General features: G+C 40.1%; 1 protein-coding gene across 2 annotated transcripts in view; it reads right to left on the reverse strand.

The window, feature by feature from the left end:
* The window catches only part of LOC309382981 (sodium channel protein type 2 subunit alpha-like), a 96,025-nt gene that overhangs the window by 39,827 nt on the left and 38,319 nt on the right, over nt 1-17,879 (reverse strand). For both annotated transcript variants that reach the window (XM_081934987.1, XM_081934988.1), the window contains 5 exons: nt 15,160-15,510; nt 14,118-14,250; nt 12,207-12,445; nt 3,034-3,207; nt 373-729 (listed from right to left, as the gene is read on the reverse strand). In XM_081934987.1, coding sequence (XP_081791113.1) covers nt 373-729; nt 3,034-3,207; nt 12,207-12,445; nt 14,118-14,250; nt 15,160-15,510 — 1,254 coding nt within the window. The remainder of the gene's footprint in view (nt 1-372; nt 730-3,033; nt 3,208-12,206; nt 12,446-14,117; nt 14,251-15,159; nt 15,511-17,879) is intronic.

A 17,879-nucleotide genomic window follows, 5' to 3' on the forward strand; every position in this document is an offset into this window, starting at 1 on the left:
CATCACAAAATATTTCTTCCAAACTGCTGCCTACTGTTTTGTTCTGAGGCAGGACAACGGTGGATTCAGTAAAGTCAGACTGCATTGGGTCAATACTTTCTTTAATTCGGAAGGACAACTTGAAGAGAGCACTGCAGGGTGAGCACCCAGTTCTGATTCTCTTCCTTCCATGTTTTTTGCATACCATAGAGAAAAGTCCACTTTCTCCCCAGGAGCTAATTTACGCTTTCAATAATCAGTTATGCTAAATGCATTCACAACAAGGGGGTTTGTGTGAAGCCTAAGAAGAAATTAAACCAATCTTTAGTCTAGTGACTTTTCTATTGATAACACACAGTTAGTGTATTGGATATAAAAAAGCAGAGCACTCACCACTAAATTTCCAATCACCATGACCAACATGAAAACAATAAGGCACATGGTTTGGCCTGCAACCTCCATACAGTCCCACATGGTTTCTATCCATTCTCCGCAAAGAACTCGGAACACGATCAAGAAAGAGTGGAAAAAATCATTCATGTGCCAGCGAGGGAGTTCACAATCTTCTGCGATCTTGCACACACATTCCTTGTAGCTTTTACCAAAGAGCTGCATTCCAACCACAGCAAAAATGAAGACAATGATGGCCAGGACCAAAGTCAGATTTCCCAAAGCACCAACAGAGTTGCCAATAATTTTGATCAGCATATTTAACGTTGGCCAGGATTTTGCTAATTTGAAAACACGAAGCTGAAAAGCAGAAGTAAAGAAATACAATTACTAATATTCAAAACTATTTGGGGGTATCTTTTACACCAGCGGCCCCCAACTTTTTGGGCACCAGGGACTGGTTCTGTGGAGAGAGGTTTTTCGGCAGACTGGAGGGATTTTGCATGCTGCCTGCATCCCATGGATGGGGCTTTGCTTGTTTGCGTGGACCGGTTGGCACAGCATGCGTGGACCAGCATGCCATGGATATATGGTGCTAGTCCATGGACCGGGGGTTGGGAACCCATTAAATATCACAATTTAGAAAAAGAAATATTAGAGGAAGAAAGAACTATGCTGCTTTGTAATGTCCTCACTCCCAAAGTGAGTTTACTATTTAAGCCCAATATTTTCCAAGTGTCACTCAAGATTCAAAACAGTATTTAGTTTATTAAACAGTGTTTACTTGAGTAAAACACACAATAAAGAAAAAACAGATGAATGTTTAGAGAAAAAGGATTAAAATATAGAAACAATAACTGGAGTAATTCTTAAATGGAGTAAGAAGATCAGGGAAAGGATTTAGGTAAGATTTAGGAATTGAGCAAGGCCTTGAACTCCTTTAAAATAAAACAAAATGCACTATTTTCTCTCTATTATGTCACCTAGAAATCACCGTACATTCAATTCCTTCCTGCGTCTCAGGAAATGACATTACATAATCCTGGAATTAAGGTGGCTCAGTGGCTAAGACACTGAGCTTGTCGATCAGAAAGGTCGGCAGTTCAGCATTTTGAATCCCTAGTGCCGTGTTACGGAGTGAGCTCCCATTACTTGTCCCAGCTTCTGCCAACCTAGCAGTTCGAAAGCCCGTAAAAATGCAAGTAGAAAAACAGGAACCACCTTTGGTGGGAGGGTAACAGTGTTCAGTACGCCTTTGGTGTTTAGTCATGCCAGCCACATGACCACAGAGACATCTTCGGACAGTGCTGGATTTTCGGCTTTGAACAGAGATGAGCACCGTCCCCTAGAGTTGGGAACGACTAGCACATATGTGCGAGGGGAACCTTTACCTTTAATCCTGGAATTGGCTTAAATTCCTTCTTCATTCCCAAACAGCCATGCTATTCCAGCGAAATCTTCCTTCACTACCGTACAGTACTCAATGGGAGATAATCACATTACTAGTGCTAGAGAAAATCAGTCCATAGGGCAAACATAGGCATGATCCGATGCTCCTACTACTACAAGTGCCCCAGTGGGGGGTTGCAGGCGGAACACCCGGGTACGGGATTACCGGAGCCTGCCCGGAGCACCAGGTACCGTTCCGGTACGGTGCTCCGGAGGGCCTACCCGCCCACCTGCGCTCCTTACTTATCTTTAAAGCCTTTGGCGCTTTTGCACACATGCATGGCATGTACAGCACCTGCACGATGCTCTGCCAAGCAGCTGGAGCATCACAGAGGTTTGCAGAGGCGTCACTAGAAGGTAAGATGCATGCGCATGCTGCACGTGTTCATGTAGAGGACGCCGGGCCCCGTTGCAACTGTACCGGGTTGCAACGGGATCCAGAACCCACCACTGAAGTGCCCACTACTTACTTAAATACATTTGAGGAAATAGAAGCTAAAGATCAGTAAGAGGTGATTTCTTGAAATCTGAGAGCAATATTTAGAAACATATTTTTATTTACACTTAAATAGTGAATATAGTTCTCATGTTATTTCTAATTTTTAAGAGGAGCATTTGCACAATAACATAAACTGTACTTAAACAAGTTTATGGAGCTATTGATCAATTAATCTCAGCCATTGTTTCTAAAGTTCATAAATTGAGATTTTTGTTCAGTTTCTTGTTTTTACCAGATACAGATATTAAAATTCATTTTTCAATAACATTTGTATTCTTCTAGCATTTTTTTGAGCTACTCTGAACGTTACCTATGTTCAAAAACCATAATATTAATAATTGTGAACTATGAAAACTCCTTTTGCTTAAATAATGGCTGTTTCAGATTTTCCTTTTTATTATTAATGGTCGCAGGAGCACTTTTTGATGTTTTTAAGGGAAATTATAGTTTTTTTCAGCCCCCGGAATATGACTACAGTGCATGGTTTCTGGGAGCATACTGTACCTAGCCGAGATTATAAACTGTTCATTTAGCATCCTTAAATTCAGTTGACCATTGAGAGATCATTATAAGCTTTACAAAATAATTTTTGAAACAGTAGTATAAAGAAAAACATTCAAGAGTTTTACAGTTCATTGTGACTATACTGATATTGTTTGTGAATATAATGGCATGGAATTTGGTTTTTTAAAAATTATATTTCTTGATATATTTACCAGTCTGAAGGATCTTAGGACGGACAACCCTTCCACATTTGCAAGACCCAACTCCATCAAACTCAGGCTGACTATGATGCCATCGAAAATATTCCAGCCTTCTTGGAAATAATAATAAGGATCCATGGCAATTATTTTGAGGATCATCTCTGCAGTGAAGATCCCAGTGAAAACCTGTTTGCAAACATCAGTTTAAGTATGATTTATGATGTTTTGAAATTAAAGCAAGTAACGTCATGCAAATATTTCCTACATGGGAGAATCACTTTTTAATATTGAAGCAGAACATTAGTACATCTAGATTGGTATTCAGAGTTGTGGCCTTGTATGGAAATATGCTAAATATCAAATCCAGGTTTTTTGCCACAGAAAGCATCTGTTCTTCCACTGAACTATAATTCCTCCCGATAGAAAATGCAGATACAGCTTGCTATAGAGGTATAGCATCGCAGAGATACTAATACACGGGTTTAAATGCTTTCAAATTATACACATTTGCTTTTAATACTTAATTTCAATAGAGAACTCTTTTCTTAAGCATTGCATATCTATGTACTGTATCTCACATTCCAAGGGCATTATCCTTAACACCCTTGGAATGGAAGACTAGAAAATGGGAGGCCCAACCCAACCTTTCCTAAAGGTTTGTGGTAATCTGCCTAGAACTCTGAAGATATAAACAGGATGGATGGAAGGAGAGAAAGAGAGGAGGGATAAAGAGAGAAGGGGTCTGAGTTCTAGGCCAGTTGGGTGAGTTTAAACCAGTTGGGCTCTTTCATCCCAACCCACCTCACAGGGTTGTTGTTGTGGGGAAAACAGGAGGAGGGAGGAGTATTAGCTGTGCTCTCTGCATTGCATTTTGTATATAGAAAAGTGGGTTAAAATGTACACTCCCTCCCACAGCATATCTTTATCCTTTTTTAAAATTGTAATTTTTGCAGAGATGATGAAATAATTTATTAGATTAAATAAATTTCTTATTTAATTTCTTATTTTAAAAAAGAACTTGGTTTAATATGATTTGCTTTAAGTTTTATAGAAGTTAACCGTCATACTTCACTGCAATGTTCGTTGAATAAAAATACATTTATTATAGTCAGTGACTGTAGTCAATAACTCATTCCAACCAGTGCATTGCCGACCTTTCTCATTTATCAGCTGGGAGACTCAAATTCCTAAAGCCCCCATTGACACTTTCACTGCCCAACAACTTTAACACAGATCCCCAATGGAAAGCCAAATGGGTCGCTGAACACCCAGACATAGCAATATAAATGACCCCATGAAAAAAGTATCAGGCTTTGAACTACTGCACCAACAATGGACAATCTTCTGTATATATAAAAATGACTGTGTTTGTGTGTGTGTGTGTGTGTGTGTGTATTCCAGCATAACTCTGGAATGCCTTGAGCAATTTCAACCAAACCTGGTACAGATTACTCTCTGGAAACAAATACTGTGGTGGTAAGACACCCCTAACACCCTTCAAGGTATGTGTTCTGTTAAGATACAGCCTGTTGTGCCTTAAAATGGCTTCTACCATACTGCCTTAAAATGGCTTCTACTGTCAAGGCTGTGGAGTTGCCATCATAACGGCTTCACAGTACTCCACAAGGGGACTCCCTCTGGTAAGGGGGAAAATCCAACATTAAAAATTGTGGTGACGTTCATGGAAGGAAGGTTGGGATAAATAAATACCCAGGCAGCGCAGGGTTATCAGCTAGTCCTGAATAAGAATATCACCCCACATGGCGTCTGCCGGGACTCTCTATATAAATGGGGCATAGTATCCTCCTCTCAGTGTGACTTCAGAGTCCCACGTCAAACTGAAGATCCCATTGCTACCGGCTATAAGCTGAGGGCATATACCAGTCCAGTATCTGCTTTTTTTTATATATAAGCAATGCTGTGCTTCAATAGTTAAATGGCCTAGACATTCATATTTGAACACAGATGTTTTTAACATTTATATTTTATTGTGTTTTACTAATCTAGGTGAAATGTTAATATATATCGTTAGTCCATGTATAGTATGCCATACGCTAAATAAATAAATATAGTCAATTGCTAAAGCACAAATCTAGGGAATAAAAATAAGTATATTAATTTCAGGCGCAAACAAAAAAAATGAGGTTAACAGATTAAGAGGGTAACATTCTTGAAGCTTTAAATTCCAAGAGCGAGGACCACATCATGCATGCAGTCCATACAACATGAAGCAGGGGTGGGTTGCTCCCAACATTACTGCCGCTTCACTCATGTGCACACCAGACGTGCGGTCTGCACGCATACACATTTGCACAAACATAGGTCTGTGCATGCGCAAAACATTAAAAAAAGAAAAAAAATTAAATTTGTGCAATTACAATTGTTCTGCACATGCACAGAACTGAAAAACAAGATGGCGGCCTCATAGGAGAACTGGTTCATGGGCATGGCAGGCCTGGGTCACTGCCGATTCCAGCGACCCGGGCCATCAAACCACTACCGGTTCGGCCAAACCAGTCCGAACCAATAGGAACCCACCTCTGGCATGAAGGCAGTTTTACATGCTACCCTGAATATGCTTTTGTCATCTCTGCGCACTGCTGAGGTTGTCATATGAACCCCAATGGCCAATATAGTGTAAAAAAATGCTTTTCAAATTTGGCAAGTTTAAGATTCCAACCCCAGAATTCCTCAACAGCATACAGCACACGTGTTAAAACTGCCAGGTTGGAAAAATACTAAACTAGAATAAAATTCCCCTTAAATATATTTCTAATGCCATACTTCACTGTATTCTGCTTTCCCAAAATGATCTAACCGAAGCCCTCACCAAACTTTATGCCCAATTACCATATCAAATTCTAGGCATTTAAGAATACTGTACTATTGATATCTAAGAGACAAAACCAGATCTGTTTCTCAACAAGAATAAACATTTTTCAATGGAGAAAAGTCTGAGGTAAGGAAGAGGACTTTGGAGCAGAGCAGTGATTTGGGGCTGTTTCTAAAAATGAGAGAGGCAGAGCTTAGAGAAGAGTTTTTTCTTTGTCATTCATGGTTCTTATTGCTTTATTTTTTTTCCTGAATGTGATAAGCCTACGCAGGTTTTTCTTCCTTTCTATTTTCTTTTCTGCACTGAAAATAATCAAGCACAAAAACTGTTCGGCAGGAAATCCTATTTGGCTGCTGAATTTCAAGGGCACAGTTTGAAAGAATATGGTTTAGGCCTTGCCTGCAGTCTATTCTATAGCAGAAAGCCTTCATTCTCCCCTAATGCTTCTCCGGTTTATCAAGATGACAGTGGAAATAATCTATACCTTTGATTAAAGGTACACTATACATTTGCAGTCATCATAGATCACAAATATGGATCTATAAATGGCATTAAGCTCTATGTCTTCTACCTGGATTCATCTTCCACATATTGTCATGTAGTTTTGGAATGAATATCAGTGGTGGGATTCAGCCAGTTTGCACAATTCGAGCAAACCAATAATTGTAAGGACCTGCTTACACCCTATCCCACTCCTCCCAGGAGTCTCCATATGGCCCATTTCGGATGCCAAGTAAAGTGCAGGGGCCATGCGGAGGGTCTGGGAGGGCAAAAATTGGGGCTTCTGAAAGTGCAAAAACGGTCCTGTTTCCAGCTTCTGGAGGGCCTCTGGAGCCCAGAGGACGCTGTTTTTCACTCTCCTAGAGGCTCGGGGAAGCCTCTGGAGGGCGCAAAATGGGCCTACTAGAAGCACTAAAAATCTGAAAAGGTCCGTTTCCAGCTTCCGGGGGGCCTCTGGAGCCCAGGGAGGCCATTTTCGCCCTCCTGGAGGCTCGGGGAAGCCTCTGGAGCCTGGGGAGGGTGAAAATACCTCCCCCTGCTGTGCTGCAGGAGGCTGAGTAGGCCACGCCCACCATGGCCATGACTACCCAACAACCAGGCAGGGAATTGGTTGCTAACATTTTAGAATCCCACCACTGATAAATATATGATTTCTGTCTATAGAGGTTAATACCTTGGTGGACATTTTCAAATCTCTGGCTTAAATTAAATAAAATTAAAAGAGTGGCATCTGCTCATAAAAAACATATTGTGAGTTTCAAGAGTGAATAAAGCAAATTAACTTATTAACAATAGCCCAATTGTTATTTCTGACTATTGTTTTCTCTCCAATATTAAAGTAGCAATATTACGTTGAACAATTTTTAAGAGTACTTTCAGAAATAGGAGTCTCTCAAATAAGTTTAAGAAGTTAAGTGGGTCTGAGATTACAATATGGTTCAGAAAGTTTCTAGCATTAGAATTTTACAAGTGAACAAAGATGGGATGACTAAATCAGCTTAGAGAATTGTTCATAGGCTAAACCTTAATATTTCTTAAAAGGATCTCTGTTAAGAAGCTTAGCTACATTTAAGATTGCATAATGTTGTCAAACAACATTACTAATCACACTGAATGTAATAGTGGGCTTCATGTAAAGGGAATCATCTACTTAAGAGCTTTGTGTAGTCATTTCCCACCTGTCTTCCTTACAAAAGAAAACTGCCAATGAATTTCATTACTGACAACTTCAGGACAATTTCAAGCAATAATCTTGCTCTTTCCTGAGTAGGACACTCTTTGGGTTAAGACTGTTCTGTACTGCTTCTTCAGCCTCCACTGCTACTAATGTATTACAGAGACTCCCCTTAAATTAAGACCATAATGGAAGCTGCCCATTATGACTGTGAGCTGTAACAGTCATAAAACACAATTTTATTACTTTTTGTGGCTATCATTTTGCAATGATTCGCTATCGGTGCAGTTTTCAGCAAAACCATTGCAGAATGCAGTCATGTAACCATGGGACGCTGCAGATGACCTTGGATGCAGCTGTGTTGGTCAATCGCTCAGTCATCACATGACCCGGGGGGGAAGAGAGACTGTCAAAACTTTGGATCTGGATTGTAAATCCTCTTTTTCAGATAGGTCGTAATTCCGAACAATCGCTAAGCAATGGATTGTAAATTGAGGACTATCTGTAATGCATATCCTCTGTAATCAATTGGAACAACCTAGGACAAGGGTGTCAAACTCAAGGCCCGGGGACTGGATCCGGCCCATGGAGTGCTTAGATCTGGCCCTTGGGGTTACCCTGGAAATAGTGAAGGACCAGCCTGCATTGCCTCTGCCAATGAAGAGCCAGTGCAGTGCCTCTGCCAGCGTGTAGACCTCCCGAGCTCCGTTTTCACTGGCAGGGAGTTGCAGGAGGCCGTTGCAGCTGAAAACGGAGCTTGGAAGCTCGTTTTCATTGGCAGAGTGCTCAGGCCTCCACATGCACCCCTGACATGAGTGACATCAAGCTAGCCATGCCCACCCTGGCCCCTCAAGGTCAAGCACAACCCTGATGTGGCCCTCAATGAAATTGAGTTTGACACCCTTGACCTATGATAAGCAAAAGTCTGCTCACACACACCCTCCCTCGTAATCCTTGGATAACATCCTGCATTTTTATGAGGTATAGCTTAATGTTGAAATAATGTTTTCAAATTGTGATGAAGAACAATGTAAAAAGATGACCATGGTTTCAGAATTGAAGAAATAAATATTAATAATATGCTGGCAGCACTATTTGGATAGCTGAAGATATGTAAGATTTGTAACATGCAGCATTAAAAGTCAAGGAGCACAGTGACAAAAATTAAATAATAATAAAAAAACCAAACTAATGACAGAATGGAAATAATCAGCCTTAGACCTGACAATGAAGACATCAATTCAAAGGTTGATAGCTTCTGATTTTTAGGATCAACCACTGAAAGAAACAAGCCATTGAGAAATATGCTACAGACCAGCATATGGAAAGAAGCCATGAAGGCCTCTGAGAAAAATATTCAGATTACATTATGGGTCTTGTGGGCCACACAGGATGCACTTTGTAATACTGACAACATGGACTTTGTAGTATTGCTTTACTTGCTGGCTAACATAATTATTTTGTATTTTTGTATTGTATTTGACTTATTTTTCTCTCTTTTTAATGATGTTAGTGGTTTGATTGATAACTTCTCACATTCCTAAACTTCTAGATTAAAAAAAGTTCCTTTGTTCCCCAGGTCAGGATAGGATGGGATCCGGAGTTTGTCTTCTGAGAAGAGAAAATGTATTAGCACTAATTGATACCTGGTTGGATTCACTGTAAACTCCAAACAACTTTATGACTTTTTTTCCTCGTTAACATCTTAAATTTTTACACCTCTGCTTTTATCAAACCTCATTTAAATGGGCATGTGCCTTGTCACGTGTAATATGTTTTAACTCTGTATAACTGATTTTCTATACAAAGGAGAGGTTACTTTTGTCCTGCCTGATCAACTTTTCTCATGTCATTTCTTGTGATATATTAATTCTAAAAGGGATTTGAAAGGTAGGTCTCCAGGTTCCCTTTTTGAATAAGAGGAATCCTTCTTAGTCAGAACATTCTAAATAAATTGTAATAAAATGATCCTCCTGTCTCAGTCTGTTTCATTGGAAATTATGTATGACGAGTCCTGGAAAACCATATTTGGCTAACAGTCTATACCCGTGATGGCGAACCTATGGCACGCGGAGGCATTTGTTAGGGCATGCAAGGCATTGCCCTGTCAGCTCCAGCACTGGCCAGGTGATTTTGGCGCTCTTTTGAAGCCTCCGGAGTATGAAAAACTGGCCCTACGGACAAACCAAATGTTCAAGAACGGACTTCCGGTTTGCTCATAGAGCCGTTTTTTGCCCTCCGGAGTCTTCAGGACGCTTCCCTGAAGGCTCCGGAGGGTGAAAAACAGCCTTACAGACAAACCGGAAGTCACCATTCCCGAACCTCATAGGGCTGTTTTTCACCCTCCAAGAGCCTCTGGTGAAGGCTGGGTGGTGGTGGCTGTTTTCGCCCTCCCCAGGCTCCTAGAAAGCCTCTGGAGCCTGAGGTGGGTGAAAAACATGCCAAAAGTGGGGAGGGGGGGTGTTGCGCGCATATCATTATACACACAACCCCCCCTGTGCTCCCCCCGCTTTTGGCATGGGAGCCAAAAAAGGTTAGCCATCACTGGCCTATACCTACAAAGATCAGTACAGTAGACTTACCAGGCAGACCAGACAAAAAACATGACCAGATAAACTAATTATACTTGATTGTAAAGCTAAGCTGCGGTGGCCCAGTGGTTAGAGTGCAGAATTGCAGGCTACTTCTGCTGATCACCAGCTGCCAGCAGTTTGGCAGATCGAATCTCACCAGGCTCAAGGTTGACTCAGCCTCCCATCCTTCCGAGGTGAGTAAAATGAGGACCCAGATTGTTGGAGCCAATAGGCTGACTCTGTAAACCGCTTAGAGAGGGCTGTAAAAGCACTGTGAAGCAGTATATAAGTCTAAGTGCTATTGCTAATAGAATCTTGCAGGTCCAAAAGTAGAATTCTCCTGCTTCCATCTTTACAGATGAAGAACTTACAGATCAAGAACTTTGTGCCTCTTCCTCCACCTACTATGCAGATGTGGGCTATGCTGTCCTTTATCTGACCATTTGCTAGGCAGCAGCATTTCTTTGACTCATCTTTCCCAGATATCATTATTTTTTATTTAGTGACTGCATTCGCTCTCACAGAGAGGGACTCCTCCGGGTGCCGTCCACTAAGCAATGCCAGAGGGCACCGCCGAGGGGTAGGGCCTTCTCTGTGATGGGCCCAGCCCTCTGGAATGACCTCCCCCCCGACATTAGGACAACTACCGATCTCCGCTCCTTCCGCAAGAAACTCAAGACCCACCTGTTCCAACTAGCCGGCCTGGCTTGAATTATAACTACATTTTCTAATCCCCCTGGACAATTTTAAATTTTAAATTAATTCTGACTTTTTGGGTATTTTAATTGTTTTAATCTTACTGTGTTGTTTTAACTCATGATTATTTATTTATGTATTGTAAAATGTTTTTGTATATACCTCCTCCTCGTCATTTGTTTGTATATTGAATTGTACGCCGCCCCGAGTCCCTTTGTGGAGAGGGAGCGGCCTATAAATTGAATTAATAAAATAAATAAATAAATAAAATTTATATAACTCCCCATCTCTCTAAAAGTGACTCACACAGGTATTCTCTGTGACATTCTATTATGGATCTGAAAGTTGGGAGTTTGAAGGAGGATGGGGAACATATCGATGCTTTTGAACTTTGGTGTTGGAGAAGACTCCTGAGAATGGCAAAGAAATAAATCAATGGATCAAACAAATCAACTCGACAGTTCTCCCTTAGGGTATCAATGATCGGGCTGCAATTAGCTTATTTTGCACACATTATATGGGGAGCCTTGGTGGTGCAGTAGTTAAAGTAGAGTATTTCAGGCAAACTCTGCCCTCTGGAGTTGGATCCTGACAAGACTCAAATCAAAGCCTTCCCCCCTTTCCTGGTTTGTTGGGAGCAAATATGCAAATAATGCCTACATTGTAAACGGCCCAAAGGATGCTGTAAAGCGTTCTGGGGCACTATATAAGCCTAAACGCTAGCGATATTGCTACAAAAGCTAGAGAAAGGTATATTGCTGGGAAATGTGGAAGAAAAGAAAAGAAGAGGAGCAGCAGCAAGATGGATGAACTCAATTATAGTGGAGATGAGTACATTATAGGAAGACCTGAAAGACCATGCTAGGGACAGGTCGTCATGGAGAAAAATCTATCTATGTGGTTGCTAAGAGTCGACATTGACGTGATGGCACATATTCAATTAAATCAATCAAAAAAAAAATGAAGAGCATGTTTTTCAGATCCAATTTAAGAGACAGCCACTGTATCCCCCTCCCCCCCATACAATAGCTTATTTTCCCCATGAATTTTATTCATATAGCAAGACATTTTTTCCTTTTAACAAATGAAACCAGCAGTTATGAAACAGCCAAAACAGTTATGGGGCTATAATATAAATCAATGCTTAGTAGAAAAATTAATAAGCTTAATATCCAATTAATGATCTTTGAATGCCATGAAATTTTTCTGGCTCTTTAAGTTTGTTTAAAATTAAATGGATAACTCAATGTTTTACTGATTTCTTTTTTGCATTGGCTTCAGTTCTTAAGCTTACTAATTTAAAATCCTTGCAAATTGTACTGCACAGTGTCTTAGCAATTCCTACATAAAAATGTTGGACACACACATGAGATACAGATATTTTAAATCCTGCTTGTCAAATACGTACCAGGTTTCCCACTGAAAGTACTTGGTAGAAATCAGAAGTCATTGGATAATGTTCCATGGCCATAAACAGTGTATTCAAAACTATACAGATAGTAATGGCAAGATCGACAAATGGATCCATCACTATCAAATTCACGATGTGCTTTACTTTTAACCAAGGGAGCCAGCAATCCCAGATCAAGAAAACATTTGCAAATCTATACCAGCACGGCGGACACTTCTGTCGAGATTCTTCAAGTTCTGGAGATTGATAAAAGATATGTATTAGCTTTTTCAATTTAGTGTATTCCATGTTCTGCAGTGTTCTGGTAAACTACTTATAAAATTAAGAATGCACGGTAAATATATGTTTATTTCTACTGCTTATTAATTTATTTACACCAGGGGTGTCCAAACTTGGGAACTTTAAGACTTGTGGACTTCAACTTCCAGAATTCCCCAGCCAGCAATGCTGGCTGGGGAATTCTGGGAGTTGAAGTCCACAAGTCTTAAAGTTCCCAAGTTTGGACACCCCTGATTTACACAGATGATAGAAATATCAGGGTTGACCTCTGGAGTCTTTGGTGCTGTCTGAACTTGGTTGTTTGTTTGCAGACATTTCATGCTACACAGTAAGGCAGGGATGTCAAACTGGCGGTCTGCAGGCCAGATGTGTCACGTGCAGGCCAAACCCACCCCAGCTCCGCAAAGGCAAAAAATGTTGCGATACATTGGGATACGTCACCTGATGCGATCGAGTTTGACACCCATGCAGTAAGGTAAGGAAATGCCTGCAAGCAAACAACCAAGCTCAGAGAACAACAAGGATCCACAGAAAGATGTACTCTTATAACTAAACATGCTTTCGAACAGTTTTCAGAATTAATTCTGACACAGGACATTTTAACTGAAACAGATAAAGACTCTTACCAACAGTTACTCCTACCTATTGTCTTAGCTGCAATTAAGTCTTGTTCACCACAATAATTTGCTGCAGTTAAACCAGTAAACATTAGAGGAGAATGTAAGGAAGACTTTAATTTTTCAGTAGAAAGTAGAAAAATCAGCACACTTAGATCACAGACTGTCCTTCACTGCTTTAGCTGACCTACTCATTTCAGTGAATTGATTAAATTTACGCATATCTTGTGCGTATCTACTGGCGGTTCACTTGTGGGTATGTTGCGCATGCGTGCACTTGATGCACGCTGTGTGAGCTTGCACAATACAATTAAAATTGTTCTCCGCATGCGCAGAACTGAAAAACAAGATGGTGGCGCTTATGGCGCCACCCAGAGAACCGGTTCGGGAGCGTGACAGGCCTGAGTCGCTGCCGGTTCCAGCAACCCAGGCCTCCAAACCACTACCGGTTCAGCCGAACCAGTCCGAACTGGTAAGAACCCACCACTGCTTACAATTCTGTATGGCTAAGAACAGTAACAAAATGCAGCAATAAAATTACTGCAACCAAAGAGTTGCAAATATATTACTTTTTAGTTCAGAGTCCTAGAGCATCTTAAATTGTTGCATTAATATGCTATTTTTAAAGTAATCACTTGATTCGAGGTACAGTAGCTGACCTTTAAGTATTCAGGTTGACCTTTGCATGAATTCTAGCTAAAAGTTTTTAAGTGTCTTTCTCTGATAATCTAAAGCATTGGCATTTTGACCCAGTCTTCATTCATTACTGAATGAAGTTTTCCCACCATACTGTGGCACAGAATGTTGGAAGCCAGCAACTTTTATTTCTACATCCCTACATTGCATCTGTTCCTTCCCACTTCGTGGATGGGACACAAAAAGAAAAAAAAGTACTGAAATCCTGGAACTATTAAAATATATGCCTATGTTTTCACCAGTAAAACTGCTTCCATTTGAGAGAACGAAATCAGAGTGGTATCACTTTACACAAAAACAATGACTCCTACCATACCTTCCATAGTATTTGTAAGGATACTGGCTATACTCATGGCCCTCTGCCTTGCTGCAGATTCTTCCATCAGCTCCATAGAAATTTGATAAGAGCTTAATCTTCTTTTTCTTATTTCTGTTTCAGTTGTTGTGCCCTGAAAATAAAATTATGAGTGAGAGATAGATTGAGTGTTGGTCTGTTCTTGGTACCTATGTAACCTTAGAGAAGGGGGGGACTTTGCAGATCTTATCTGAGTGTGCCAGTTACTGCTATTAGACCTATCATTTATTACGTGATGATGGAAGTAAGATGTTTCCTCACAATTGATTTTAATAATTCTTTTCTGTGTTGCACAAAATGGTTTCAGGCTAATTTTTCAGTTTAAAGCTTTAGGGCAGTGGTTCCCCACCTTTTTTTTTGGCCATGCCCCACCTAAGAATCTTTAAAATCCTGATCTCCCCCCCCGGTGAAATATAATTCTTACTTTACTCAAAAGGTGAACTCTACCCATGTGGAGGAAGCCTAAAAGGCCATTAACTTGGTTTAAACAAGGTTCAAATTGCCTCCATTAAAAATCAAATTGCCACCCAATGGGGTGTGGGCCCCATGTTGGGAACCACTGTTTTAGGGTAAATCTCTTCACTATAATCTGATAATAAGTCACAAAAGAATTAAACTTTTATGATAGTATGTTGCAGGTTTTAGTGAAAGAGCATACCAAAGTTACTCTGAGTCTGTCAAATATATATCATCACACCTATCTCTCATGCAAGGATAGGAAACAGAAAAATCAGATGAAGTGACTCCACAAACAGAGCTCCTGCTCACCCAAGATTAATTTCTTGTTAATTCTCCATCCCTCCGTCCCTTTTTCTTTGACATTTCCCAACTCTCAAAGAGGATTTTTTTACAGATTAGGGATCTGATTGACCCCTGTCAATCAGACACACCCTCAGGCAATGTAGACCCAAGTATCTTAAGATGAAAGGATGGACAGTCCAGAAATATCATAGCAAATAAGTATTTCAGAGAAGGTCAAATACAACAAACTTAGTTTAATCACCTCTGGTAAAAATTGTCCAGTAGGTGAAGAGAGTGCAGGAGGCCCGCCCATTAAGGAAACAACACCATTGCAATCCACTGTGCTGTGCATCTTTCCGTTTGCAGGAAGCACCGGCACCATCTTTGATGACAGGCTCATTTGACTGGTAGTACTGTTGCGACGCTCACTTGTTTGTCTGTTTGGAACAAAGAGAGAATCTCTCCTGCTCTCATTGTCTTCCAGAGTACTGTGTTCATCATCAGCAAAGTCATTCTCTGACCCAATATCTTTCGCTCTCCCTCGGAAGCTGAAAATACTCGTTCTGCTGTTGCGCCGCGGGGAGAACAGGGAGCCGCGAAAGCTCAGCAAAGACTGTAAGGGAGGCAAAACAGAACACAGACCAAACCCGTTATTGTTGGGAGTTATTTGTAGATGAGTAGCTTCCCTGATAGTTACCTTTCAGGAAAGCAAAGAGGTTATCAATCGGGGGGTCCCAATTGGGGATGCTCCCACCCCCTGGGAGTGCGGGCGATATTCCAGGTGGTGCGAAAACTTTCAAAATTATAGTGTAGATGTATAATTATATACATATAATTATTTATTTTTTAATGGGGTGGAGAGAATATATCAGAAGCATTCTAGGAGTGTGGGATATAGAAAAAATTGGGAACCCCCTGTTATGAATTAAAGAAATAAATGACACATTCTTTGACATGCATTCTTACAAATTAAGATATCTAGCTCTGATCTGTTCTAGAAGACAACATGAGAAGAATAATGGGTCATATATTCTTCCATTCATCCTCTGTCTTCCTTGAGTGGAACACTTCAAACATAAGAAAAAGTTTTCCAACGACAAAAAAGACACCTCGACCAGCCAGCTGTTACATACAGTTACAGGGGCAACCCAATGGCTAGATCTATTTAACTAAACTACTGCAATTAATCCACCATTTATTAATCATGCTGCTTCATCAATTGATGCTTTCAGCAGCCACAGGAGACTGAAGTGGTGATTTTGACATTGAGAGCAGGAAAAAATCAATTTTTGCTGCTTATCCTTTTATTTAATTGCACTACAAGAAATCCTCAATGGAAACTTTTGCTCCTTCCCTGCATATTTCATTAGTAGCATTCATGAATTAATAAAGTCATCACCAATGTCAGAAAAAAACCACACATACACAAACAATTCATATATTATTGTTCCTATATTTGAACTTCTTTTCAGTAGTTTAGATTCACAATGATCACTGCAATTGCAGTATGCAAACATTTACAAAACACTTAGTTCAATTTATTAATGTGAATTTAAGATGAAAAACTAACCATTTTATTTAGACACCAGTATTCATCAATATTAGTACTCATATCAAATTCTACGTGCTCTTTTAAAGAAAAGATAGATATAATTGTCCAAGTTATAAGAAAAAAGTGACTTTTTCAGGCAATTCTTTAATCAGACAACCATTATTTAGACTTTAGAGACTCCACTGCAATGCCCAAATATAGTTAATACCAAGTATTCATCAATATGAGCTCTATTTATTGTCTCAATGTTTTGTACTATATTTTATTTAATATTCATAAACTGCCTAAATTCCTTTGGGCAAGATGGGAAGCATACAAGTTTGATAAATCCATAATAAATAAAGAAATAGAGAGGAAACAATCTATTGGCCCTCTTTCCATGCAGTGTTTACTTAAATTCTATAAACCAGGCACTTGAAAACCCAAATTCCCATCCTTCTCATCTCACCAGACAAATTACTGCTTTACCTTAGGTAGGCAATACTGCTTTTCTTTCCTTCTTTTGTGGCAGGATATGAAAGCATTACAGCCCTTCACAATGAGGAAGACTTAATATAAATTGCCCAAAAACTAAAGTTAAGATTTTTTAAAAGTTCTTTTTAAAAAAAGGATCAAACACAAATGGCGGCTTGGCAGCCACACCTGTAGAGGAACATAGACACTACACATATTTCATGGCACACAAGGTCACGAGAAGCCCAAATCCCACAAAGGATAAGAATCTGATACTCTTTAAAATTTTGTTTTTAAAATTCAGATGGGAGGCCGGTTTATACTCATGGCTTCTGGGAAGGTTCAAAGAGTAAATTTTGCAAATCTTTTATTTGGTGTGCAGCAGGGGTGAAATGCTACCGGTTCTGACCGGTTCACTAGAACCGGTAGCAAGAAATGCTAAGGTTCGCCCCAACCGGTAGTAAAAAAAAACTTTAAAAAGTGAGAAAAAATGGTTCCAACGATTGGGTGGCTCACAGCTGATCCGCGCGATTGTGGGAACCATTTTTTCCCACTTTTTAAAGCATTTTTTTTCCTGCCGGTTCGGGCGAAAAGGTAGGAAAAAATGCTTTAAAAAGTGAAATAAAGAGGGTCCAACAATTGCGTGGATCAGCTGTGAGCTACACGATCATCAGACCCTCTTTATTTCACTTTTTAAAGCATTTTTTTTCCTATCTATTTGCCCGAACCGGCAAGAAAAAAATGCTTTGAAAAGTGGAAAAAGGTTGGCCATGCCCACCCGGTCATATGACCACCACCACCACCACCAAGCCACGCCCACAGAACTGGTGGCAAAAAAAATTAGATTTCACCACTGATGTGCAGGCCCTTACCTATAAAGATTTCTATATTTTGGAAAAATACAACCGAACTTTCTGAGGGAAAATTTTTGGATTCCAAAATAAAGCCAATTTTATTTCCCTAGAAGCCGTGTTTGG

The sequence above is a fragment of the Natrix helvetica genome (assembly GCF_964273705.1).
Source record: "Natrix helvetica genome assembly, chromosome: 1".
NCBI classification, from domain to species: Eukaryota; Metazoa; Chordata; class Lepidosauria; order Squamata; family Natricidae; genus Natrix; species Natrix helvetica.